Source organism: Notolepis coatsorum (genome assembly GCF_963971535.1).
Source record: "Notolepis coatsorum genome assembly, chromosome: 2".
Classification (NCBI taxonomy): Eukaryota; Metazoa; Chordata; class Actinopteri; order Aulopiformes; family Paralepididae; genus Notolepis; species Notolepis coatsorum.
The window spans coordinates 190,812,760-190,836,338 of record NC_140166.1 but is presented as its reverse complement, the minus strand read 5'-3'; the positions used below and the strand labels follow the sequence as shown (position 1 = coordinate 190,836,338).

Sequence of the window (23,579 nt, the reverse complement as noted above, 5' to 3'; positions counted from 1 at the left end):
AGGCTGGGACCGAGGCAGGGACCGAGGCAGGGACCGAGGCAGGGACCGACGCAGGGACAGAGGCAGGGACCGAGGCAGGGACCGAGGCAGGGACCGAGGCTGGGACCGAGGCTGGGACCGAGGCAGGGACAGAGGCAGGGGCCGAGGCAGGGACCGAGGCAGGGACCGAGGCTGGGACCGAGGCTGGGACCGAGGCAGGGACAGAGGCAGGGGCCGAGGCAGGGACTGAGGCAGGGACCGAGGCTGGGACCGAGGCAGGGACCGAGGCTGGGACAGAGGCAGGGACTGAGGCAGGGACTGAGGCAGGCGAGACTTGCCGGGGCACAGCAGAGCACAGCAGAGGAGAGCAGAGCGGAATCGTGCCGACTGGTACAAATGATGAGTGTAATGAGATTTCATAGCAGCCATCGGCTGTGATTAATCTCACGTCTCAGCCAGCCACGCGTGTGAGATAAAACACACACACACACACACACACACACACACACACACACACACACACACACACACACACACACACACACACACACACTGGTGAGGCAGAGTACACAGAGGAAATGAAAGCCCCAAGAAGCACCAATCTGAGTGGACAGAGATATCCCTCAAGTCATTCACACACACACACACACACACACACACACACACACACACACACACACACACACACACACACACACACACACACACACACACACACACACACACACACACACACACACACACACACACACACACACACACACACACACACACACACACACACACACACACACACACACACACACACAAATGGCAACATAGCACAATGGCCTGAGAAGGGGAGAAACGATGGGGAAGAGACTCTTCAGTTCTTTCTTTCTGCCTCATGGAGCAGAATCTGGGCGTGGAGGACAGACAGCAATTGAAGATGATACCAGGGGAAGATCTCTCCCTCTCAGACATATAAAGGCTCAGCTGCCAAGATCTGAGAGGCTTCATTGTCTTAATAATCCCCACACTAAAAGACATACAGTATAACGGACAGTCCCCGCCCTTTGTGTCCATCAATTCTGTCTTCAGATGTTGCCAGGCCATCTTTGTACTGAAGAATTATTCAATTATTCAATTATTAATTATTCATTCACTCCCTCACTCACTCGTTCATTCGTTTGACTTACCTTGTTCAATGAAATACTAAAAACAATAGTGAAGCATCTCCTTTTTTTATATACGGTATTTGACCTGTGTTTTCCACGTATCGTTAAAAGATGGTTTGCAACACGCGATCCAATAAGGTGCTACACCGTCAGTGGCGGAGATCCCACGGCCCTCGAGGTTATCAAGTTACTGGCAACGATTTAGGCGCTCATTGATTATGCAGCCAGCCAGCCAGTCAGCAGGGGAATGGCTTTATGCACTGATTGTAGATACTGGGTCCTGTGGCCTGCTGCTTGTACGGTGCCTAGAAATCCTACTTGCACACTGCAATGGTGATCTGTAGCTGTGCTGCTGAAGCCCATTCAACATCACACCGGAGGGGAAAAAAACAGAATAAAATAGTATCCCAGCCAAGGATGTGCAGTCTGCTGTGCAGCCAGTCTCATGTATATTACACTTACTGTACACTTACTGTAGACTTCTGTATATTTGACTGTATATTTTACAATATTCAATATTACACTTACTGTAGGCTTCTGTATATTTTATATTAGAATGTGTATACATAACAACACTGTTCAATATTACACTTACTGTACACTTACTGTAGATTTATGTAGATTTTACTGTATACTTTATATTAGAATGTATAAACATAACATAGGAAATGTATATCCCGGAGCTGGGTATTTTTATTCTTAGGCTTATTTTATTCTTCATTCGTGACTCGTTTTGTCTCCCTAAATGTTTACTGTTTACTGTGAGCGATTTGTATGTCCAAATTTCCCACGGGATGAATAAAGTATTTCTATTCTATTCTATTCTATTCTATTCTATTCTATTCTATTCTATTCTATTCTATTCTATGTGGACCGACTGTGGCCTTGTCTGTGTGGCTGCGATGCACGGTGTGTATTGGCTGCAGTTCCTCCAGGGGGTAAATCTGTGTCACAGCATTGATCCCACTGTCTCTTGTGTCGCCCCCAGGGCCGGCGATGACCCAGAGAAGACCACCACCACCTACATGGAGGACTCCCAGCCTACGCACGGTGAGAGAGACTTGATTGATTGAATTGATTGAAAACTTTATTAACAGATTGCAGAATGGGTACAGTACAGTACAGCTCAATACATACAATTGTTAAGGGGATGCAAACCAGAGAAAGACTTTCGTCTTGTTTACATCAGGGTCCCCCATTTTCAATTCATCGTAACATATATGACATACATGACATACAGATAGACAGTACTGCTACATCTATACATCTATGACATACCAGATTTGCAATTACAGTACTGTTTGTGATACAAAAAGAGTCCAGAAAAAAAGAGTATATACATTTGACGTAGAAACTGTACATTGGATTGGGTAGGTGGGGGTGGGGGGGGACTGTACATTGGAGGTGGTTGGGTGGGTGGGGGGGGGGGGGGGGGGGTTGGGTGGGTGGGGGACACTGTACAACTGTACAAACAAAACTGTACATTGGATTATTGACAAGACCATACTTGGTAATTTACTGTACATTGGAGGGGGTTGTGTTAGGACATTTACAGGGGCCAGTTTCGAGTTGCAGTCTCCCTTAGGTGTTTTTTTAGAGTGTTTTTGAAAGTGGGTAGTGATTCACATTCCTTTACAGCTTTGGGTAGGGCGTTCCACATTGATGTGGCATAATTGCGAAACGTGTTTAGTCCCTTGTTTGAGCCGAATCTGGGTTTAACATGATTTGTGGAGCTCCCTCTGGTGTTGTGATCGTGGTATTCACTGACCTTTGGGAAGTATTTTGACATGTACAAGGGTACCTTAGTCGTGTAGTGTATCTTGTAGACCAGGCCCATTCCAAGTTGCTGTACTCTGTCGTCTACTCTAAGCCATCCTAGGTTGTCAAAGTGGGCAGGGGTGAGGTGGGTTCTAGGAGTAAGGTCAAGCAGTAGTCTGACCAGTTTGTTTTGAGATGTTTGCAATTTTGTTTTTAGCGCCTTTGAGGTGCTTTGGTACCATGAGGTGCAAGCATAGTCGTAGTACCCTTGAATGAGTGCTCCTGCTAGAGTCTTCAGGGTATTCTTGTTTACCAGTGAGGAGATCCGGTACAAGAATCGAGTTCGTTGGTTGACTTTTTTTATTACATTGGATGCCATTTTGTCACAGGAAAGATTTGCCTCTAGGATGGAACCCAGGTAGGTAATATCTTCTTTCCTTGTGACAATATTGTCACCCACTGTAACTGAGAAGCCGTCGGTCTTGCTGAGTTTGTTATTTGAACCGAAGAGAATGGACTCTGTTTTGCCCATGTGTAATGATAGTTTGTTATCAGCGAGCCATATGCAGATTTTGCCTAGTTCTGAGCTGAGGGTTTTTTCAACCTGTAACTTGTTCTTGTCAGAGACCAGCAGGGCTGAGTCGTCCGCAAACAGGAACAAGTTGCAGTCACAAGCTGACGACATGTCATTTGCATAAATTAGGAACAGTAGCGGACCTAGTATGCTTCCTTGTGGAACACCACAGCTTACTGTGAGGGGGGGGGGGATAGGGTACCGTTTACCTCCACCATCTGCTCTCTCCCCTCCAGGTAGGATTGCATCCAGCTCACTGATAGACTATCAAAACCAATTGCTTTTAGCTTGTCAATCAGAATGGTGTGATTGACAGTGTCGAAGGCCTTTTGTAGGTCCAGCATGACCATGCCGCAGTATTAGCCCGCGTCCACCTCTTGTTTGATGTGGTCGTTTAAATAGAGAAGGCATGTGTCACTAACCAAGCTCCTGACCTGATGGACTAGACTCGTCCGTGTGTTATGTTGTGGCGTGTCGTGCTGTGCTGTATTTATGTATTTATTGTGTCATGTTGTGCTGTATTATGTATCCATTGTGGGAAGGGGGTGGGGGGGGGGGGGGGGGGGGGTAAATGTATCTATGTTCCAGTTTTATGTACTGTAGAGCTTAATACACTCTGTACCGCTCACGAATACCACCAACCTGGTTGTGAGGCAATAAAGGAATCTTGTATCTTGTATCTTGTTGTAGAGAGAGAGAGAGAGAGAGAGAGAGAGAGAGAGAGAGAGAGAGAGAGAGAGAGGGAGAGAGAGAGAGAGATAGAGAGAGAGAGAGAGAGAGATGGACGGAGGGAAGGGGAGAGAAAGAGGAAGGCAATACGTCAAAAAAAAATAGAGGGAAGGAGAAGAGGAGATATTGGATGGATGGATGGGGGATGGATGGAGGGATGCTACAAGTACTATGCATATATTTATCTAGTCAGCATAAGCTTGTGATCTATCCAATCAGCAAATTGTGATAGTCAAAACCATATTTTGATTAGTGTCGGCAGGAGTGTCATACCTGGAATAAATACATGCTGATGCTCCTAGTTTGACATTTGGAAACCACTTACTTCAGTCTCTTGCCAATGAAAATGATTTATTAAAAAGGCACCAACATTTTGGCATCAAGCTGCCTTCGTAAGGTATTTTTTTTACCTCTCCAGTCAGCACTTTGCCAGATTACCATAAACCGACTCTCGACAAAAATGTCTGCGTGAGATTGGTTTGACTTAGGATGTACCTCTCCTCGAAGCTACGCTAATTCTAGAATATATCTCAATGTGTCAAACAACATGTCTTATCTGAGGCTATAAACATTAGTGCAAATAAATAACGTCAAAAATTAAAACAGGTCGAGGGATGTTCTATGTCTCTCTCAAGACCCCTACGCTCTGCATCTTCTGGCCATCTCAGACCCACTCCTATCCGAGCTCCGGGAGGGTCATCAAGGAGAAGCCGCCTATTCTCAGTCCTTGCCCCATAATGGTGGAACGAACTGCTCACCACAGTTAGGACAGCCGAAACCCGTCCAATATTTCGCCGTCGACTAAAGACGCACTTCTTCAACCATTATCTGAAATGAAAAAAAAATGAAAATCTAACCCTAACTAACCTTACTGTCATACATGTCCTAATATCAACACTTTGATGAAAAAAAATAACTATGGTCAACACTGAATGAGATAATGGGCAGGAAATCAAATACATCAATCTCCTTCATACAATCTGTAGGTAAATTCATAACAAAACCTCATGACATGGCAAACTACTTCAATGATTTCTTAAAAAATAAAGTTGATAAATTAAGAGGATGTCTACAAAGTAGTGATGGTTCACTATCTCATTCACTAATAAAGAAAGAAATAATGAAAGGCAAAAACTGTCTCTTTAGCTTTAATGAGATTGATAGAGCAACAGTTTTGAAATTAATTATGTCTCAAGCAGATTCCACTTCCTCCGGTATAGACAAATTAGACAGCAAAATACTTAAACTTGTGGTTAACTCTGTAGCTACTCCTATATGTCATATATTCAACCAGTGCTTAATCAGTGGGGTTCATCCTACAGCATGGAAGGAAGCTAAAATCATCCCACTTCCAAAAGACAAAAATAAAACATTTAATGGTCCAAATAGCCGTCCGATCAGTATTTTACCGTTGCTAAGCAAAATAATAGAAAAAATAGTATTCAAACAGGTCATGGATTACTTTTTCAATAACAATCTGCTCTCAGCCTTTCAGCATGCATACAGGGAAGGTCATTCTACGAGCACTGCACTCTTGCAAATGAGTGATGACTGGTTATCAAGTATGGATGACAAGAAATTAGTAGGTGCCGTTATGTTGGATTTCAGTGCAGCATTTGATGTAATTGATCATACCTTGCTTGTAGATAAGCTACAGTGTTATGGTTTCACCTCCAATGCACTACCATGGTTTATTAATTATCTCTCAGGGATTGATTGATTGATTGATTGAAAAGTTTATTAACAGATTGCAGAATGGGTACAGTACAGTACAGCTCAATACATACAATTGTTAAGGGGATGCAGACCAGAGAAAGACTTTCGTCTTGTTTACATCAGGGTCCCCCATTTTCAATTCATCATAACATATATGACATACATGACATACAGATAGACAGTACTGCTACATCTATACATTTATGACATATCAGATTTGCAAATACAGTACTGTTTGTGATACAAAAGTGTCCAGAAAAAGAGTGTATATACATTTGACGTAGAAACTGTACATTGGAGGAGGTTGGGTGGGTGGGTGGGGGCTGTACATTGGAGGGGGGGGGGGGGGGGGGGGGGGGGGGGGTTGGGTAGGGGGGACACACACATTTTACACTGTACATTGGAATACTGACAAAGCCTTACTTGGTCATTTACTGTACAACTAGGTTAGGACATTTGTAGGGGCCAGTTTCGAATTGCTGTCTCACGTAGGTGTTTTTTGAGAGTGTTTTTGAAAGTGGGTAGTGATTCACATTCCTTTACAGCTTTGGGTAGGGCGTTCCACATTGATGTGGCATAATTGCGAAACGTGTTTAGTCCCTTGTTTGAGCCGAATCTGGGTTTAACATGATTTGTGGAGCTCCCTCTGGTGTTGTGATCGTGGTATTCACTGACCTTTGGGAAGTATTTTGACATTGTACATGGGTACCTTGGTCGCGTAGTGTATCTTGTAGACCAGGCCCATTCCAAGTTGCTGTACTCTGTCGTCTACTCTAAGCCATCCTAGGTTGTCAAAGTGGGCAGGGGTGAGGTGGGTTCTAGGAGTCAGGTCAAGCAGTAGTCTGACTAGCTTGTTTTGAGATGTTTGTAATTTGTTTTTTAGTGCCTTTGAGGTGCTTTGGTACCATGAGGTGCAAGCATAGTCGTAGTACCCTTGAATGAGTGCTCCTGCTAGAGTCTTCAGGGTATTCTTGTTTACCAGAGAGGAGATCCGGTACAAGAATCGAGTTCGTTGGTTGACTTTTTTTATTACATTGGATGCCATTTTGTCACAGGAAAGATTAGCCTCTAGGATGGAACCCAGGAGACAACAGAGAGTCTTCTTTAATGGCAGCTTTTCAAAATGGAATCCCATTAACTGTGGGGTTCCACAAGGAAGCTGCCTATGGCCTTTGTTATACTCCATCTTTACCAATGGTTTACCGTTGGCTGTAAAAAAAAATTAAACAATTATGTATGCTGATGACACAACATTATACAGTGCAGCTACATCTGAGCAAGATGTAACTGACACCTTAAACAGGGCCTTAACAGACATTCATGAATGGATTGAGTGCAACAAGTTGGTGTTAAATATCTATAAGACAAAGGCCATTGTGCTTGGATCTAGACACATGTTGGGCATGCATCCTCAGTTAAAACTGTCAATTGGCACCACACAAATTGAACAAGTGAACACAATAAAACTTCTCAGAGTTAATATTGATAGCTCCTTATCTTGGTCTAAACATATAAATAATATTGTCATTAAAATGGGAAGAGGAATTTGTATGACTAGGAAATGTTCTGCTTTTATCACTCCCTCCACAATGAAATCTGTTATTCATTCTTTGGTTTTGTCTCATTTAGAATACTGCCCTGTTATCTGGTCGTCAGCTACAAAATCGAATTTAAAAAAGTTGCAGGTTGCTCAGAATGAAGCGGCTCGCCTGGCACTAGGCTGTTAATACAGGACAAGTATTGGTTTTATGCATGAACATCTGGCATGGCTGATAGTTGAAAATAAAGTATCGATGAGTCTTCTAAAATGGGGGACCCTGATGTAAACAAGACAAACGTCTTTCTCTCGTCTGCACCCCCTTAACAATTGTGTGTATTGAGCCGTACTGTATTGTACCCATTCTGCAATCTGTTAAATAAAGTTGTCATTTATTCATTCATCCATTCATTCATTCATTAATTCATTCATTCATTCATTCATTCATTCTACTGCGGAACATTATTAGCACTGGTAAGCCATCTAGCTTGGCTCAGCAGTTAAATTACTTCTGAACATGGTTACAACGCTTCTGGTAACATCAGAACAAAATCAGCACCAAAATCTAATTTTCTCAAACTCACTGGCATATATAGGCCAATAGCACTCTGGAATGCTCTGCCGAAAAACATCTCATCCACAATACATAATAAAATTACTTTAAGAGATATTAAGAGATATCTTGCAAACATGTCAAGTATGTAACTGTTATCTGTGTATTTTATCTTTTTATTTTTTTACTGGAATGTTAGATTTTATAATGTGAATTTGTATATTTGTATTAATTTTAAATTTGTGTTTTGTTTTAATTTTTTATTCATATTTTTTGTTGTACATTTGTATTGTATTTGTTTTGTCCAGGACCCCAGGAAGACTAGAGGCTCTTTCATGTGTCTCTAATGGGGATCCTTTAAACATAAACATAAACACTTTGATGAACATTGTTACTCAGCTGATAGAGTTGTGCCCTTCCTGATGACTTGTATTACAGAACTTGTAAGTCGCTTTGGATAAAAGCATCAGCTAAATGACTAAATGTAAATGTAAATGTCTATGTGAAATGTAAAATTACCAAAGTTATTATGGTTCACTCAAACTAAACAAAAAACTAGAACTAGTTAGTGTGGTGGAGTTGGAGATGTCAATTATGCTCGTGGTCAGATCTTCACAGTTGATACAAATGTATTGTTAAAGCATTGATCGTCAGGTTAGGAGTTGGAAGGAGGCCTCTTGTCGATCTCTGGCCATGAGAAGTAAAGTCCCCATTCAGTTCTGTGAGGTTGCTCTTAAAGGAACACGCCAACATTTTGGGAAATTAGCTTATCATCTTCTCCAGAGAGAGACAAGAAGATGGATACCAGTTTCCTCTCTGTGCGTTCAGTAGAAAGCTATCTGGCTGCTCGTTAGCCTAGCTTAGCACAATGAATGGAAGCGGACATGGCCGGTTAGCCTAGGCATTGTCCAACTAACACCTCTCCCGAAGGCTAACCGGCCATGTCTGGCCAAACCGCTAAACTAAACCGATCGCCACGGATATAGCTACTGTATAGTGGAATATACTGTATTAATATGCCATACTGTCTTCTTCTCTACGATATTAATATTTTTTGGTTTGATTTATTCCTATTGCTAGAACTAAATAAATGCGTGGAGAAACGGCTTAGTGAGGCAGCCTCACACACACATACTGTATACATGCTAAATTAATCGTTCCAACAAAATAGGCTTCTATTATTCTAATGACTTGTTTTATTAGGTATTATAGTAGTAAGTCCTACTGTAGAACATGACATAATTAGCATGACATCTCATTAGTAATGTCAATACTGAACGATTGCGCGATTGGCTCTTGACAAGCGTGCAGTCGTTCAGTATTGACAATACTAAATGAGATGTCTGGGTTTCATCACCTGTGCATTGTATGTTACTATTGCACTTTACTGTTACATTTGCACTCTGGTTGGATGGTGTATTGTGCTGTATAATGACAATACATTTGAATGTAATCTCATTTTGAGAATTGCCTTCACAAAGTGTTTGTATTACACAATACCTATTCTATTAACACTTTCACGGCCACTGGGATGAGTGTAATTAATCTCAAGAGGACCGTGAAATGTAAACAGATGTGGGGCTGTTTGTAGAGCTAAATCTATACTTTATAGTATTGCTATCTGTCCATTCTCATTGTGAATTGAGACCATAAACCGTCCCTTCAAAATGGCTTAAAGGAAAAAAAATCATCAATACGTTCTCATTTTATAGCGCCGTGAATATAAGCATTATACCGGATTTGGTCTAGTATATTTCCTGGAAGCCGAGATAATGGGCTAATAGCTAATAACGTTAAATCCAATGGCATTTCGGTTATAGATACGCTCCAGTTAAAACTCAAACTGCATATGATCGGCACGATCCTCACGCATGTATGCATGAAAGGGGGGGGCGGGGGACGTCGTTTCTGATTATTGATTACCAATAACCGTGTTAGCCTCATTAGCCTCATAGGCCGACCGTGGATGGCTATCAAAACAAGGATGTACTTTACGTGAAAAAGATCTTGCCGTGGTCCGGTGGGATCCCCCCGAGCATTTCCCTGTTATCGATCGCCATCTGGTAGATTGATATGTCCATTGGCTGATGATAAATCCTATTATTGCATGGTGAAATCTGCGATGCAAAACGTAATCCAAGCTACATGCTGCACATCTAGAATCCTGCTAACTGAAATCTCCATTGAAAGTAAAAAAAAAAGACTGATCCGTTCAGCCACAGGGCACACTGCATTATCGCGATAGCGCCCCTAAGAGGATCTGGCCGGTATTGCACCTTCTCGAATTCATAGAGTAGGGTAAATCTGCAGTGCCGCTCGGCGACCTTGAATAGGTTATTAATATGGAATAAAAGCGATAACAACTTGCCACGGATTTATCCGTGCTTCTGTGGAATCGAAACACGGATAAATACGTTGTTCGTCCCCATTGTGTTAAATCTGGCCCCAAATACCAAATCCCCCCTTCCATATTGTTATTATTATTATTATTATTATTATTATTATTATTATTATTATTATTATTATTATTATTATTATTATTATTATTATTATTATTATTATTATTATTATTATTATTATTATTATTATTATTATTATTATTATTATTATTATTATTATTATTATTATTATTATTATTATTATTATTATTATTATTATTATTATTATTATTATTATTCTTTTATGATTTTAAACCAGCTAACTATTTTAAATAATAGAAAACTAACAGAAACGAGCAAACCAACTCTGGAAACGATCTGAAACTAAACTGAACTGACAACAAAAATGTAAAACAAAATAAAACAAAATAAAAATACAAAACTATAATAACCCTTTCTCCCACTGGTCTCTCTCCCTCTCTCTCTCCCCTGGACAGAGATCACGATCAGGGTGGATGAGTCGGACTGCCTGTCAGTGGCCAGCTCTCACGACCAGGAAACTGAGCGCTTTCTCTCCACGGGCACCATGGGCCGCCGCGTCTCCTTCAACGAGGCTGCGCTCTTTGACCACAGCAAGAAGGCCCAGGAGAAAGGACGCAGGTCAGTCAATCCATACACAGTACACACACACACACACGCACGGCGGCCCGCAATATGAATTGAAAATGGGGAACCCTGATGTAAACAAGACGAAAGTCTTTCTCTGGTCTGCATCCCCTTAACAATTGTGTGTATTGAGCCGTACTGTATTGTACCCATTCTGCAATCTGTTAAATAAAGTTTTCATTCATTCATTCATTCATTCATTCATTCATTCATTCATTCATTCATTCATTCATTCATTCATTCATTCACTCACACACACACACACACACACACACACACACACACACACACACACACACACACACACACACACACACACAAGCCAAACAAATCTTGCTATTCACAGAGATCAAAGAATTACCTAATTATCACTACACCCATTTCACTGATATACTGTAATGGTTAGTTAGGGGTTAAGTGAATGAATTAAAAATGCATTATGTATAGTATGGAGAGAAAACGCTCTCTCTCTCTCTCTCTCTCTCTCTCTCTCTCTCTCTCTCTCTCTCTCTCTCTCTCTCTCTCTCTCTTTCATTCTGGTGACCCACTTTCCTCTCAAAAGCCCAACTGTTATGGAAATGGTTCTGAGAGAATAGCCTAATTCTGTTGGGTTAAATACTGAGTGCGGATGAACTGCAGGGTTTGAAGTCGCAGAAATCCCGATGTTCCCTTTAGCTGTTTGTCTCTTACGAAAAGGATAAGTGTTGTGAATGACGCACAACAAGCAGGTCAAGAAAAACAGTTTTATATTATTTTCAGACACAAAAGGAGTTGCAGTGGAGTGGTCTGTGCTGTGTGTGTGTGCTGTGTGTGTGTGTGTGTGTGTGTGTGTATGTGTGTGTGTGTGTGTGTGTGTGTGTGTGTGTGTGTGCGTGCGCGCGTGTGCGCGTGGTAGCGCTGTACACTCTCAACCCCATCTCGCTGACTGCAGGTACACCCTGACGGAGGGCGATTTCCATCACCTGAAGAACGCCCGGCTCACACACCTCCACATCCCTCCCCCGGCCCTCAAGATAGTCACCATCCACGAGTGTGACTCAGCCGAGAACACCATCACCATGGCGACGCGCCCCACCACCAAATCAGCACTCTCCATCTTCCAGGTGACAGTGCTGCCTTGCTATTAGTCCTGGTGTGTCGTTAGTCATGATGACCGGGGGCCCAATTAGACCATGAATCAAACCGGGGCTAGGGCAGAGAAAATGTATCAACGTTAATGTACCTAAACACTGGGATCATGGATCATTCAGCCTGCTCATTTCAATGGGCGAGATGCATTGATTTCCCATTTAGGTGCGGTTGTTCAATCACTGGAGCTGGACTGACAGCCTGGGAGGGAGTCCAGGCTTGCCGTTCATTAACCCTTTCACTACCACACTACAGAAGGTTAACCTTTCACTACCACACAGACTTCTGTAGTGTGGTTGTGAAAGGGTTAACCCTTTGTCATGTGGCAGTGAAAGGCTTAACCTTCTGTATTGTTGCAGTGAAAGGGTTAACCCTTTGGTAGTGTGGCAGTGAAATTCTAATACTGTGTGTGCGTGTGTGTGTGCGTGTGTGTGTGTGTGTGTGTGTGTGTGTGTGTGTGTGTGTGTGTGTGTGTGTGTGTGTGTGTGTGTGTGTGTGTGTGTGTGCCTCCCTCCAGCCCATGCTGTGTCCCCTGCCCCAGACAGCGTTGACCAGCCGGAGTATCAGTCCCAGCTCGGCTCTTCCCGGAGATGCTCTCAACTCCGCTGTGGTCACCAGCAGCTTCAGCGAGAGCTCCTCCGCTCCTCCCAGCACCAAGGAACAAAGCCCCTCTTCTGTAAGTCGCCACGCGGCGTCAATTCATGTTCACACCGACCAAATACTCAGGGGTGTAAAAAGTACCCAGAAATTATACTTAAGTGAAAGTATGGGTACCATCTCAAAATCGTACTCAAGTAAAAGTCAGAATATCTGGCTAAAAACACACTTGAGTAAAAGTAAAAAAGTTTCTACTTTTAAATGTACTTAAGTACTAAAAAGTTAAAGTAAAAACGTTTTTTCTGACTGTCTATTATTCTGAGAGCAGGTGTTTAATCAAAGATCCCCGCTTTCTAGTCTTGCACAAGGACCAATCAGCATGGGTATGGGCGGGTTGATTTTCCATTGATGGGGATTTCATTGGCTATTTTTAAATAAAGCGCGGCCGCAGGATTAATAACGTTAACGTTAGTTCGGCCAAAGAAACAAATATACTAATTAAAATAGTTGGACCTGCGAGATTTGTACTTTGTACTTTGTAGGTCTGCGTTTTAAATGTAAGGAGTAAAAAGTATGTTTTTTTTTCTCTGAAATGTAATTGAGTAAAAGTACAAGTATACAAACCTAATAATACTTGAGTAAAGTACAAATCCCAAAAAACTGTACTTAAGTATTGTAACAAAGTACTTTACACCCCTGCAAATACTCACTCTCACAATAAATAAAAGTCACACTTTCTTCAACATGACACGACTTGACGGTGAGACGATAAAGGAATGCAGCGGTTGTTAAATTGGGCACGTTGCCTTTCGCCTCGCGCCACATCATTCACGGTGGTAATTACAGTTACTCGGCTGTTAGTAATTACAGTTAAGACACGGTGACTTCAGTGTCTTAAGACTACCTATTAATAAAATAAAACAATGAGTGAACGGTAGAGTCAGTAGAGTTTGAATATTTACGTCAGTCAGTCAGACAACAAGAGAGCCATCCGTGAGGAGGTTAGACTAGAGGGTCAGCTAGCCTGGGGAAGTGACAACAGGGTGGTCGATGGGTGTGGAGCGACACTGTCAGTGGAGGTTGTCCTCACACACCACTGCTTCTGACAGGCTTTTCTCTCTTGACGTCCACTCTCTCTCTTGCCTCAGATTGAGATGATGGGAGCAGGGGCCAGGACCAGGGGTGGCCCGGGCGGCGTGAGTGTGGGCGACGGGGACGCTGCAGCGAGCAGTGCCTCTCCCGGTGGTGGTGGTGGTGGTGCAGGGAGCCAGGGGCCGGTGCTGCAGTTCTTCACCAAGCTGCGGCGTCATGCCAGCCTGGAGGGGGCCAGCCCTTACTTCAAGATCAAGAAGTGGAAGCTGGACAGCAGCCAGAGAGCCTCCAGTCTGGACACCAGAGGTAATGGATCCTGGGCCGGATGTGCCATATATCACGTATTACCTGGCAGCAATGCAGGAAGTGGATGGATTAAATAAGCGTAGCAATAAATACATTTTTCACGTTGATGATTAATTATGGTAATAATTGAGAGACCAGTATAATTGGCTTATGTATATCATTAACCATTTATTTCCCCTTTTGTCCATCTATTTCTGTTACGTGTTTTTCCACTGCATTCCCTTGTGGCGTTAACAGACAATTGCTAAGCAGGGGGGCTCCATCTCCAACTGTGAGATGGCTTGCTTGGCACAGTACACACACACACACACACACACACACACACACACACACACACACACACACACACACACACACACACACACACACACACACACACACACACACACACACACATACTCACTCAACACACACACACACACACACACACACACACACACACACACACACACACACACACACACACACACACACACACACACACACATAACAGATGGCTCAGTGACGCAGATTGGTCTTTCCAAGGCGATTTGAGCCCCTGACAGGAGCCTCCCCGCCAACCCCCCTCATACTATATTATATACACACACACACACACACACACACACACACACACACACACACACACACACACACACACACACACACACACACACACACACACACACACACACACACACACACACACACACACACACACACACACACACACACACACACACACACACACACACACACATTTTAATACTTTATTTGGTTCCACAAATTATATTACATAAACAGGGAATCAAATGTATCGGGGCCAAGCAGCACTGAACACTTAAGGGTACACATAGCACCTCCTTCTCCACGTGGCTAAGCTGCCAATAATAGCTGAGACAGAGCAATATTTGGCAATTTGTTTGGCTTTTCTTTTAGACATTGCAGCAATTCTCAGACCGGTCATGGTGGATTTGTGTACATGGCCAAGACTTCCGAACACAAGTACACAATTTACAATAACCTGTGTACACTATAACCACAATACCATTAATTTACAATAACCTGTGTACACTATAACCACAATACCATTAATTTACAATAACATGTGTACACTACAACCACAAGACCATTCATTTACAATAACCTGTGTACACTACAACCACAAGACCATTCATTTACAATAACCTGTGTACACTATAACCACAAGACCATTCATTCAATAACGTACAATAACCTGTGTACACTATGATGACCATCAATTTTCCCCATCTTGTGTTCTACCAGGTTCTCCTAAGCGGAGACAGTTCCAGCGGCAGCGCGCTGCCAGTGAGAGCATCGACCAGGACGATACCGATGTACACCACATAGACCTTATCCAATACATCGCCCGCACCCAAGACGTCACCTACTGCCCCAGCCGGCCCTCCACACGCCTCCTCTCACCCCCCTCCACCCCACCCCCCTCCCTCGGCAGGTAGCTTTAATTTCCTTGCCATTCATCCTGCCCACTGCTTTGCTGCCTTGCACTCATTTCTATAGCTGAAAGACCTGTGGTAACCACCTGTGGTAATGCCCTGCTTGATACAGCTACGGCTCCCAGTCCCTATTCTCCACTCTGCTGCCCTAAGCTCAAGTGTGCTTTTGTTCTTTGTTTCCAAGTGGATTTATAAACAGTAGACTGGTTTAAACAAGATCTTGTTAAAAATCAATCCCATGCTTTTAAATCCAAATGTTGGGGATTCCCCAAGTGTATAATTTGGATGAATGTGTTGAGGATTGGGACGCAGGGCCTATATCTGGCAGCCCATTCCATCGCTGACATGGCCGCACAATGACATTGTATCGAGAAGACTTCCAAGGGCCACTGGGACTTTGGTACTTTAGGTTCCGTATTTATGACAAGGCAGGATCTGCTGATCATGACATTTCTTTGGCCAAAAATGTCTAATACCTTCTAATGAGTCATTTATTTTCATTTGCCAAATTGAAGCATCTAAATAAGCAAAATCCATAATTCTGTGCATTTCTGTATATGTAGAAATCAGAGTCATTTCCATGAAGTCACCTTCGAATTGTTGGAAAAGTTTTCATGCAAATAAATAATTAGAATTAATCCATTATATTACATTTACAGCTTCTGACAGAGCTCAAATCATATCAAATCAAATGTATTTGTACAGTATAGCCTGAGATCACATGGAATTGCCCCCATGGACTTTACAAGTCAAGAAGAAACATCACAATAGATCCAGAACAAAAAACACCATAAAATCATATCTCATGTTGCTCATGTACGTTTCAGATTGCCTCATCATATCTCATGACTAAAGGCAAGACAATTCGTAGGATTTGAAAAACACATGACATTATTATGTTCAGTTGAGTTTGTGGGAGTAACAGCCATAGCAAGTCATGTAAATCACTTCCCTGTGTACTGTGTACATAGCCATATCGCAGATGAATGTGTGGATCGAGTAAGTACTGACCCTTGCTTTCTTTATTTCTCTCTCTCTCTCTCTCTCTCTCTCTCTCTCTCTCTCTCTCTCTCTCTCTCTCTCTCTCTCTCTCTCTCTCTCTCTCTCTCTCTCTCTCTCTCTCTCTCTCTCTCTGCCTGTGGCCTATCCATCCCTCCTGTGCTTATACTACAGGTTAGAGGTCGAGGTGATGGTGGAGCCCAGCTGCAGCCGTGGTGGTCCGGGGGTGATAGGCCTGACCCCTGAGCCCCAGGACGAAGCACTGACCCTAGGCAGGAGGGAGAGCACCGACCCCTTGGACTCGCTTGAACACCAGGACCCCCAGGACTCCCAGGACTCCCAGACCCTTTACAGAGACATCTGGAACCTCCGTGCCTCACTGGAGCAGTATGCTGCCTCTGACCAGAGCAGCAATAATGACAGAAACTCAGTCTGCAGCGATGTCGACAGTGTGTGCTCCCTGGGAGGGCGTGGAGAGCTGCCCAGCTACCCGTCACAAGACTTAGGGGATGAGCCAGAGGAGGGCAGAGATGAAGACAAGGACTTTGCTGTGGATGTGGATGAGATGCTGGGGGAGAACGTGAGGAAAAAGAGGAAGCAGGATAGCATGGAGCCAGAGAGAAGAGGCAGTGATGGGGAGTCGGGAAACCGTAAGCTACTGCAGATGGACAGTGGCTATGTGTCAATAGAGGCTCCGTCTCGCGCCCCAGAGGACCTGCGTCTGTTTGGGAGCAGCAGTACCAGCAGCAGCCCTAAAGACAGAACCGCACTGGAGAAACGGCACCATTTCACCAGTGCAGGGCGGACCAGCACCATAGGTGACAGCTTCGAGTCTTATCTCTTTGAGGAGGAACCGGAGGAGGAGGAGTTGTCGGCGGGGGCCAGTGGAGGCGTTGCCATAGAAACAGGTGCCGGCCCATTGGGCTGGTCGCCATACGGTCAAATGTTCACGCCCCGGGAGGCGGCCCTGCCCTCACCTCAGCCCCCGCCCCTGCACCGCCGAGACTACAGCATCGACGAGAAGACGGACGCGCTGTTCCACCAGTTTCTTCGCCACGATCCCCAGTTCGACCAACAGGAGTCCCCGCTGAAGAAGCACCGGTCCCGCGTCCACCTCCGGAAGCAGTGGCAGCGCCACAAGCAGTGGAGCGACCCCGGCGTCAGACACTACCACCACTCCTCCTTCGAGAGGCAGCGGACCCCGCTGCGGCGAGGCGACAGCGTCAACTACCCACTGGACACGGGCTACCACAGCACTCTCCCGCGCATCGTCAGTGCCCCCGACGAGGAGGCCGGCGACAGTGCCGCCGCCGTCGCTCCCGACACCCCTAAGGCGGAGGCGACTGTGACAGAGGATGAGGGGAAAGCGAGGGAAGAAGGGATGGAGGTGGAGGTGCAGTTGGAGGGGGAAAGCAGCACTGTCGGAGAGGAGGAGGAGCGGGCCTTTATTTCTCCCCCTCCTCATCCTTCCATCCTGGAGAGAGAGGGAGGGTTAGGAGAGCACCCTGACCCGCATTCGGGACCCCCTCCCGAGCCCCCTGACGAGCGCTCGCCCCCCCGGCGCCCTGACTCCCTGGGCTACGGTCCTCAGACCATCACAGCTGAGTTGACTGACAAACTGACCGCCGGTCTGGACGAGCGGCTGTACACGGGCCTGCGTCGGACCAGGGACACGGCGACAGAGTGCGTGAGCGTAACAGCCTGCCACGCCTCTCCTGACCACAGCCCAGTGTAGCAGGGCTCCAGTTGGCCTCCTCCACACCATCCTTCCTCCGACTGACAAAACAATCTCCTCGATCTCCTTGACTTCTGTCATGCCTCAATCTCAATACCAATCTCTATATATACACAGTGTTATGTTTTGATGACCTGGTCCAGACCTATAAGCACACTACACCAAACAGTATATCTGTGTTAAATCAGCCCGTAGTTGAAAGATCCTTCCCCAGATATAGTCCAGTCACTTATTGTGTCTCTATTGGTGCCGTTGCTCTCCTCTCCAGTGTGATGGGTGAAGACAAGAGCCAGTATTCCCTGTGTACTAGTTCCACTGTGAAACCAGGTGCTATTAGACACGTAGACATCTATAGGTTTGGACACAATGGTTGCCTGCCAGATAATATGGTAGGTTGGGTCAATCCCAAGCTCAAGCGTCGCTGAACAAGTACTTTAATTGCTGTTCATTTTTAGGCTGAAAGATCCGCCATACACCATAAACGTCTATGATATGACACTGTATCATACTGTGTTACAGTGTTGTCCCTGAAATTGTGTGACTGAGACTGAATCACAGTTGAATTTCATGAGGTTGTTTACACATAGCCATTCACACTCTATGGTACGTTAAGATATAAAAAGAGAAGTAAATAGTTGGGCATGGATTTTTACTACGATATTTCTCTCTCATAGAGGCTATTCCTATTCAAATGGAAGCTTTTAATTCTCCATGTCTTTGAATGTCTGGCACCGGGGACACCGTGGTTCTTATAAAGGATATTTTCTTGATGGAAGCAAAGGTTTTCTAGATAAGTGATGGCTGTGATTTCAGTGTAATTTAATATATTGGTTTGTTCATTCATTCATTGTAATGTATTTTAGTTTGTTTTGCTTTTTGCTAGTGACAATGAAGAGGATGTGTAGAGCAGCTTCAAGGACAGGTTATGTACCTGAGCTCTGTGCCAAAAAAACACATGTATATAGAAGGACCTCAACAGTGGCACTGATAGAACTAGACAGATAAGCTTTAAAGGAACACACAACATTATGGGAAATGTGCTTACCGTCTTCTCAGACAAGAAGATAAATAAGCTACAAAATGTCCTCTGTGCGTTCAGTAGAAAGCTATCCGACTGCAAGCTAGTCTAGCTTAGCACAAATGAATGGGAGTGGATACGGATCAGATAGCCTAGCTAACACTCCGGGAGAGGAGTTTTTGGCCAACAGCTAGGCTAGCTGATCCTTATCCGCTTCCATTAATTGGTGCTAAGCTAGATGGTGAGCGCATTTCCCATAATGTTGGCGTGTTCCTTTAAAACTCATCTGAAACTAGATACCCACAAATAGGTTGATCATCCTTAGAACTAGACAGCTATAAGCTATAAGAATCCATGGCTCAGTGAGCTATGACTCAAGGCACTCTGTACATCTAATGCCTGGATTAGACGACACAAATTCAGCCAGATTTTGACATGATTTTGTCGTGGCGGACACATTTCCAGCACCATGCTCGATTATGAACATTGGGAACAACAAAATGGGCGTCTTTACCCCTTGTGGTGTGACATAATGAACAACAGCGATGTGGCGTCCGCACGTTTCACATCGTGAAAGACAAAGATATTGTGTAGTCTGATGCCGGCATAAGACCCATATACTATTACTTTGGTCTACAGAGTGAGAATAGACTCAGCCAGGGTCTCTTGTACAGGTTTACAGCTGTGGGCAGTCACATTAAGTCTTTTGAAAGGGACTGATGCTGCCCTTTGCAGATGTTAGTGTTTATTGAAAGGCATGCTTTCTCGCGCATGGGGCTCACAGAACAGGCTTTTATTTGTCCGCCGTTTGCATTCTTTTATTTTCTCCCCCCTCCTCTTCTTCTCATCCTGAGGAAAGTTGACAGTGCAGTGTGCATGCCTCCCTCGGGGGCTCGTTGACTGAACTTCCTGCCACAGCTTACAAAACCAGAACGAACAAAGATGTTATTTGTTGCAAATTCCACATCATTTTTTCCCTCCTCCAGCTTCCTCTGTGTGTGATTTAAGCAAACCACACTGCTGCCATTCAAATCTACCGCATTATCAGATTATTTTTTGTGGGTACAGAAGGCAAGGAATGGCAAGCCTGTCGGAAGATACTAGATAGAAGAACAAGCACATGAACACACACACACAGACACACACACTTGAACTCAATGCCCAATTTTAGCCCCCGACGGCTAAACATGTGGCCGCTAGAGGGTGGGAAAATCTTTGTTGGCCGACGACCAACAGAGTGACCTATAGAGCTGCTGGTCGCAGCTCAAAATAATGCTTTGCTCTTGGCTATAGTGGCTACTAGTGGCTATAGGAGAAGTGGAGCTCTGCCATCGCGTCCTCAGCAGTGTGTGCAGCAGTGGCAGGATGCGTGTGACCCAGTTTCATCAATTAGCGGCTCTCAGAGGGGCTGTTGGGCTCGCCCTCTCTCACAGGGGTGTGTGCGAGAGGAACCGCTGCAGAAGACCGTGTTGAATATTGATCATGGGGAGAAAAGGGGGAGGAGAGACCTCCTTTCATCCCACCTCTCCGCACTTGGCTCTCAGAGGCTGCTTACGGCGCAGCGTGGCAGGGGGTTCTCCCTATAGAGGATCGGTAGGGCAAGAGGCAATAGCTAGTATTCCCCCTCTTTTTGTTTGGGGTGTGATGGTAGTGTTCTTCCCCACAACCAGATAAGGTCTCTCTCTCCTCGGGATGATAGACGTCTCCTCTCAGCAACTCGAGTGGACTCCGAAGCAGAGGCGGTGTTCCTCATTACGGGAACAATGGGCGAGATGAAAGGGGGTTGAAGAGGGGTGATGGTGAATAGGTCAGAGGATTGGATGCAGGAGAGGGATTCCGTGTTCTAACCCTTTCCACTCCTCCACAGAACTCCCATACACCCCGCAGACCCTGCACCATTAAGTGAGTTACCACGGAGAAGACTGAGATGCTCTCTCTCTCGCTCTCTCCATCTCCCTGTATAGGAGGCACCACTTTGTGTTATCGGACGACCTGGTGCCTTTTAATGAAAGTGTTCAAAAACATCAAGGACAGACCATTAATAATGCTTAATCCACTCTAAGAAGAAGATGAGTTTCCCAGATGCCTTCCTGGGGTTAATTATTGGTCAGTAATACCTGATAGATCTGGATAAGATGGAAGAGAGTTTAACTTCTTCTGATTAACAGCCAAAAGGTTGATGCTAGATTGGACGAGGTCATCTGCATTGTATTGGGGGTCCTCGGTTTTTTGGCAAAGCTACTGCAAAGCCGCAAGTCATCATTTTAACCTTAAAGGTTCTTTATGAACCTGTCCCTAACCCTGACCTTTATCCCTCCCACTGCCTGAACAACAATACAATGAAAACATTTTCTTCCAGGCTATCCAATCTAGCATCTACCCAACCACAATGCTCCAGTTACAGTACATTTAAGACAAAGGGGGCAGAGAGCAGGGTTTGTAACATCCCAATCTCAAAGACAACAACTAATTAAGTACATTTTGTATAAAATGTAAAACTTGTCCTGTATCCAAGCACAATGTCGCAGGTGCTAGACTTAGTCTATGTCTTTTATTAAATGTAGACATAAAGTAGATATAATTGGGGACACTGTGGTAAAGATGTTTTGTATACTAACCAGTAGCCTGTCCAATGCATTGACTCATAACTGTGCATAGGTTTGTGTCATGGCTGTGACGTCCAGCTCCAGTGCTAACTCTGTCTCCCCCTCCCCATAGTCTCTCCTCTTGTGTTTCCACCAAGGTCCTGCAGATGTCCTTGTGTGTTTCCCTCTGGCAACTGTGTATCACCAGCTGTCGTCAATCTGTCATCACCCCCAGCTGTTGTCAATCAATCATCACCCCCTTTTGTACTTATGTCCATTTTCCCCAGTCAGTTATTCATCTGTTCTACGTGTTCTGATTGTTACTAGCTGCTACTTGTAGTAGTTATTAACAGTCTGTTGCCAGTGTAGCAAGTGAGCTACCACCCACCCTCTGCTTATCTGTATCTGCCTGCCGGTCCTGCATTAAACAAACCATTGTTGGTTTTCCACGTCATCTGCATCCTGCCTGTTTAATCTACACTTGGATCCACACCTGTGTCTCAGCATTACAGGTTTGCATGAGAGTTAACGTTTTTAGTACATATCTTCATGTTTTCTCAGACTTGCTGTACCAAATGATCAATACCATGATCAATACTCATTTGTTTGAGGCAGAAGTTAAAAGCGTTGGTATGACTAGAGATTTTGTATTTTATGGAATCTACCTTTGTTTAGGAGTCATGCTATGATACTGTAAATTAGATTTTGTGAGATTTATTTCCATGAAGTAAAAAAAGAAAAGAAAATACAATCTATTTCTGTATTCCTTGCTTGTTAGTTAACTGCTCAGTTTTTCAAGAAAAAGTTGAGCTTTCTTAACAACTTTGCCTTTGTTGACCCCGATCTATTGAGCATTGAGGGACCAAACCGTTTCAACAGTTATTTTGGGGTTGTTTTCCAATCAGTGAATAAATGAATGAAACATAAATGGTTCCACTGTGCCTTATTATTTTTTAATTGTTTCCAAAAGTGTGGGCAAGTGTTACAGGTACCAGGATATGGCACCTGATAGCAGAGATATATTTAACCTATGAAACAGGTTGTAGTTAGTCATTTGACAAAGGAAGGCGCATACATGGTGTTATTGGTTCTGGGTCCTCCCGGTTGTGATTTCAACAACGTTTATTTATTCAACAGAATAATCAATCAATCATCATTGTATCATCATTCAGTTCAATTAGTTACATTACTTTAATACATTCAATTATAATTCCATTCTTGTTATTAATTCAAAAGCATATTCATCATTGCAACACACATTCTACCCTTTTAGGATACCCTGGTTCACTTCAATAGCATTTTCCTTTTAAATGTAGTTATCCAGTATTATATACTGTACATTGTAATTACTTATGTCTTTATACATATTTGGCGTCTTAAGTATAAGCACGTGAGAAGGGAAACATTATCCTGTTAACCTCTGTCTAGGCATGTTGGAAGAGACCATCGTATGTCTTCTTTTAACAACACTGTCATTCTCATTGTCTGTCAAACAATTCCTTATATCACCAATAGCTGTTACCTTTATCATCATTCGTTTATCATCAGTCATATCCACTATTCTCTAGTGTACAGAAATACCTCAACACCTCAGTGTTACTCATATTTGTGTTCC

At 44.0% G+C, this 23,579-nt stretch overlaps 1 protein-coding gene across 1 annotated transcript in view; it reads left to right on the top strand.

Moving 5' to 3' along the window:
- cbarpb (CACN subunit beta associated regulatory protein b) overlaps nucleotides 1-22,835 on the top strand; it is a 33,843-nt gene extending 11,008 nt beyond the window's left edge. Inside the window, exons 5-11 of the mRNA XM_084309299.1 lie at nucleotides 2,125-2,186; nucleotides 10,879-11,041; nucleotides 11,979-12,150; nucleotides 12,693-12,851; nucleotides 13,921-14,170; nucleotides 15,437-15,626; nucleotides 16,801-22,835. Coding sequence (XP_084165425.1) covers nucleotides 2,125-2,186; nucleotides 10,879-11,041; nucleotides 11,979-12,150; nucleotides 12,693-12,851; nucleotides 13,921-14,170; nucleotides 15,437-15,626; nucleotides 16,801-18,361 — 2,557 coding nt within the window. The 3' untranslated portion in view covers nucleotides 18,362-22,835. The remainder of the gene's footprint in view (nucleotides 1-2,124; nucleotides 2,187-10,878; nucleotides 11,042-11,978; nucleotides 12,151-12,692; nucleotides 12,852-13,920; nucleotides 14,171-15,436; nucleotides 15,627-16,800) is intronic.
- The last annotated feature ends 744 nt before the right edge of the window (nucleotides 22,836-23,579 follow it).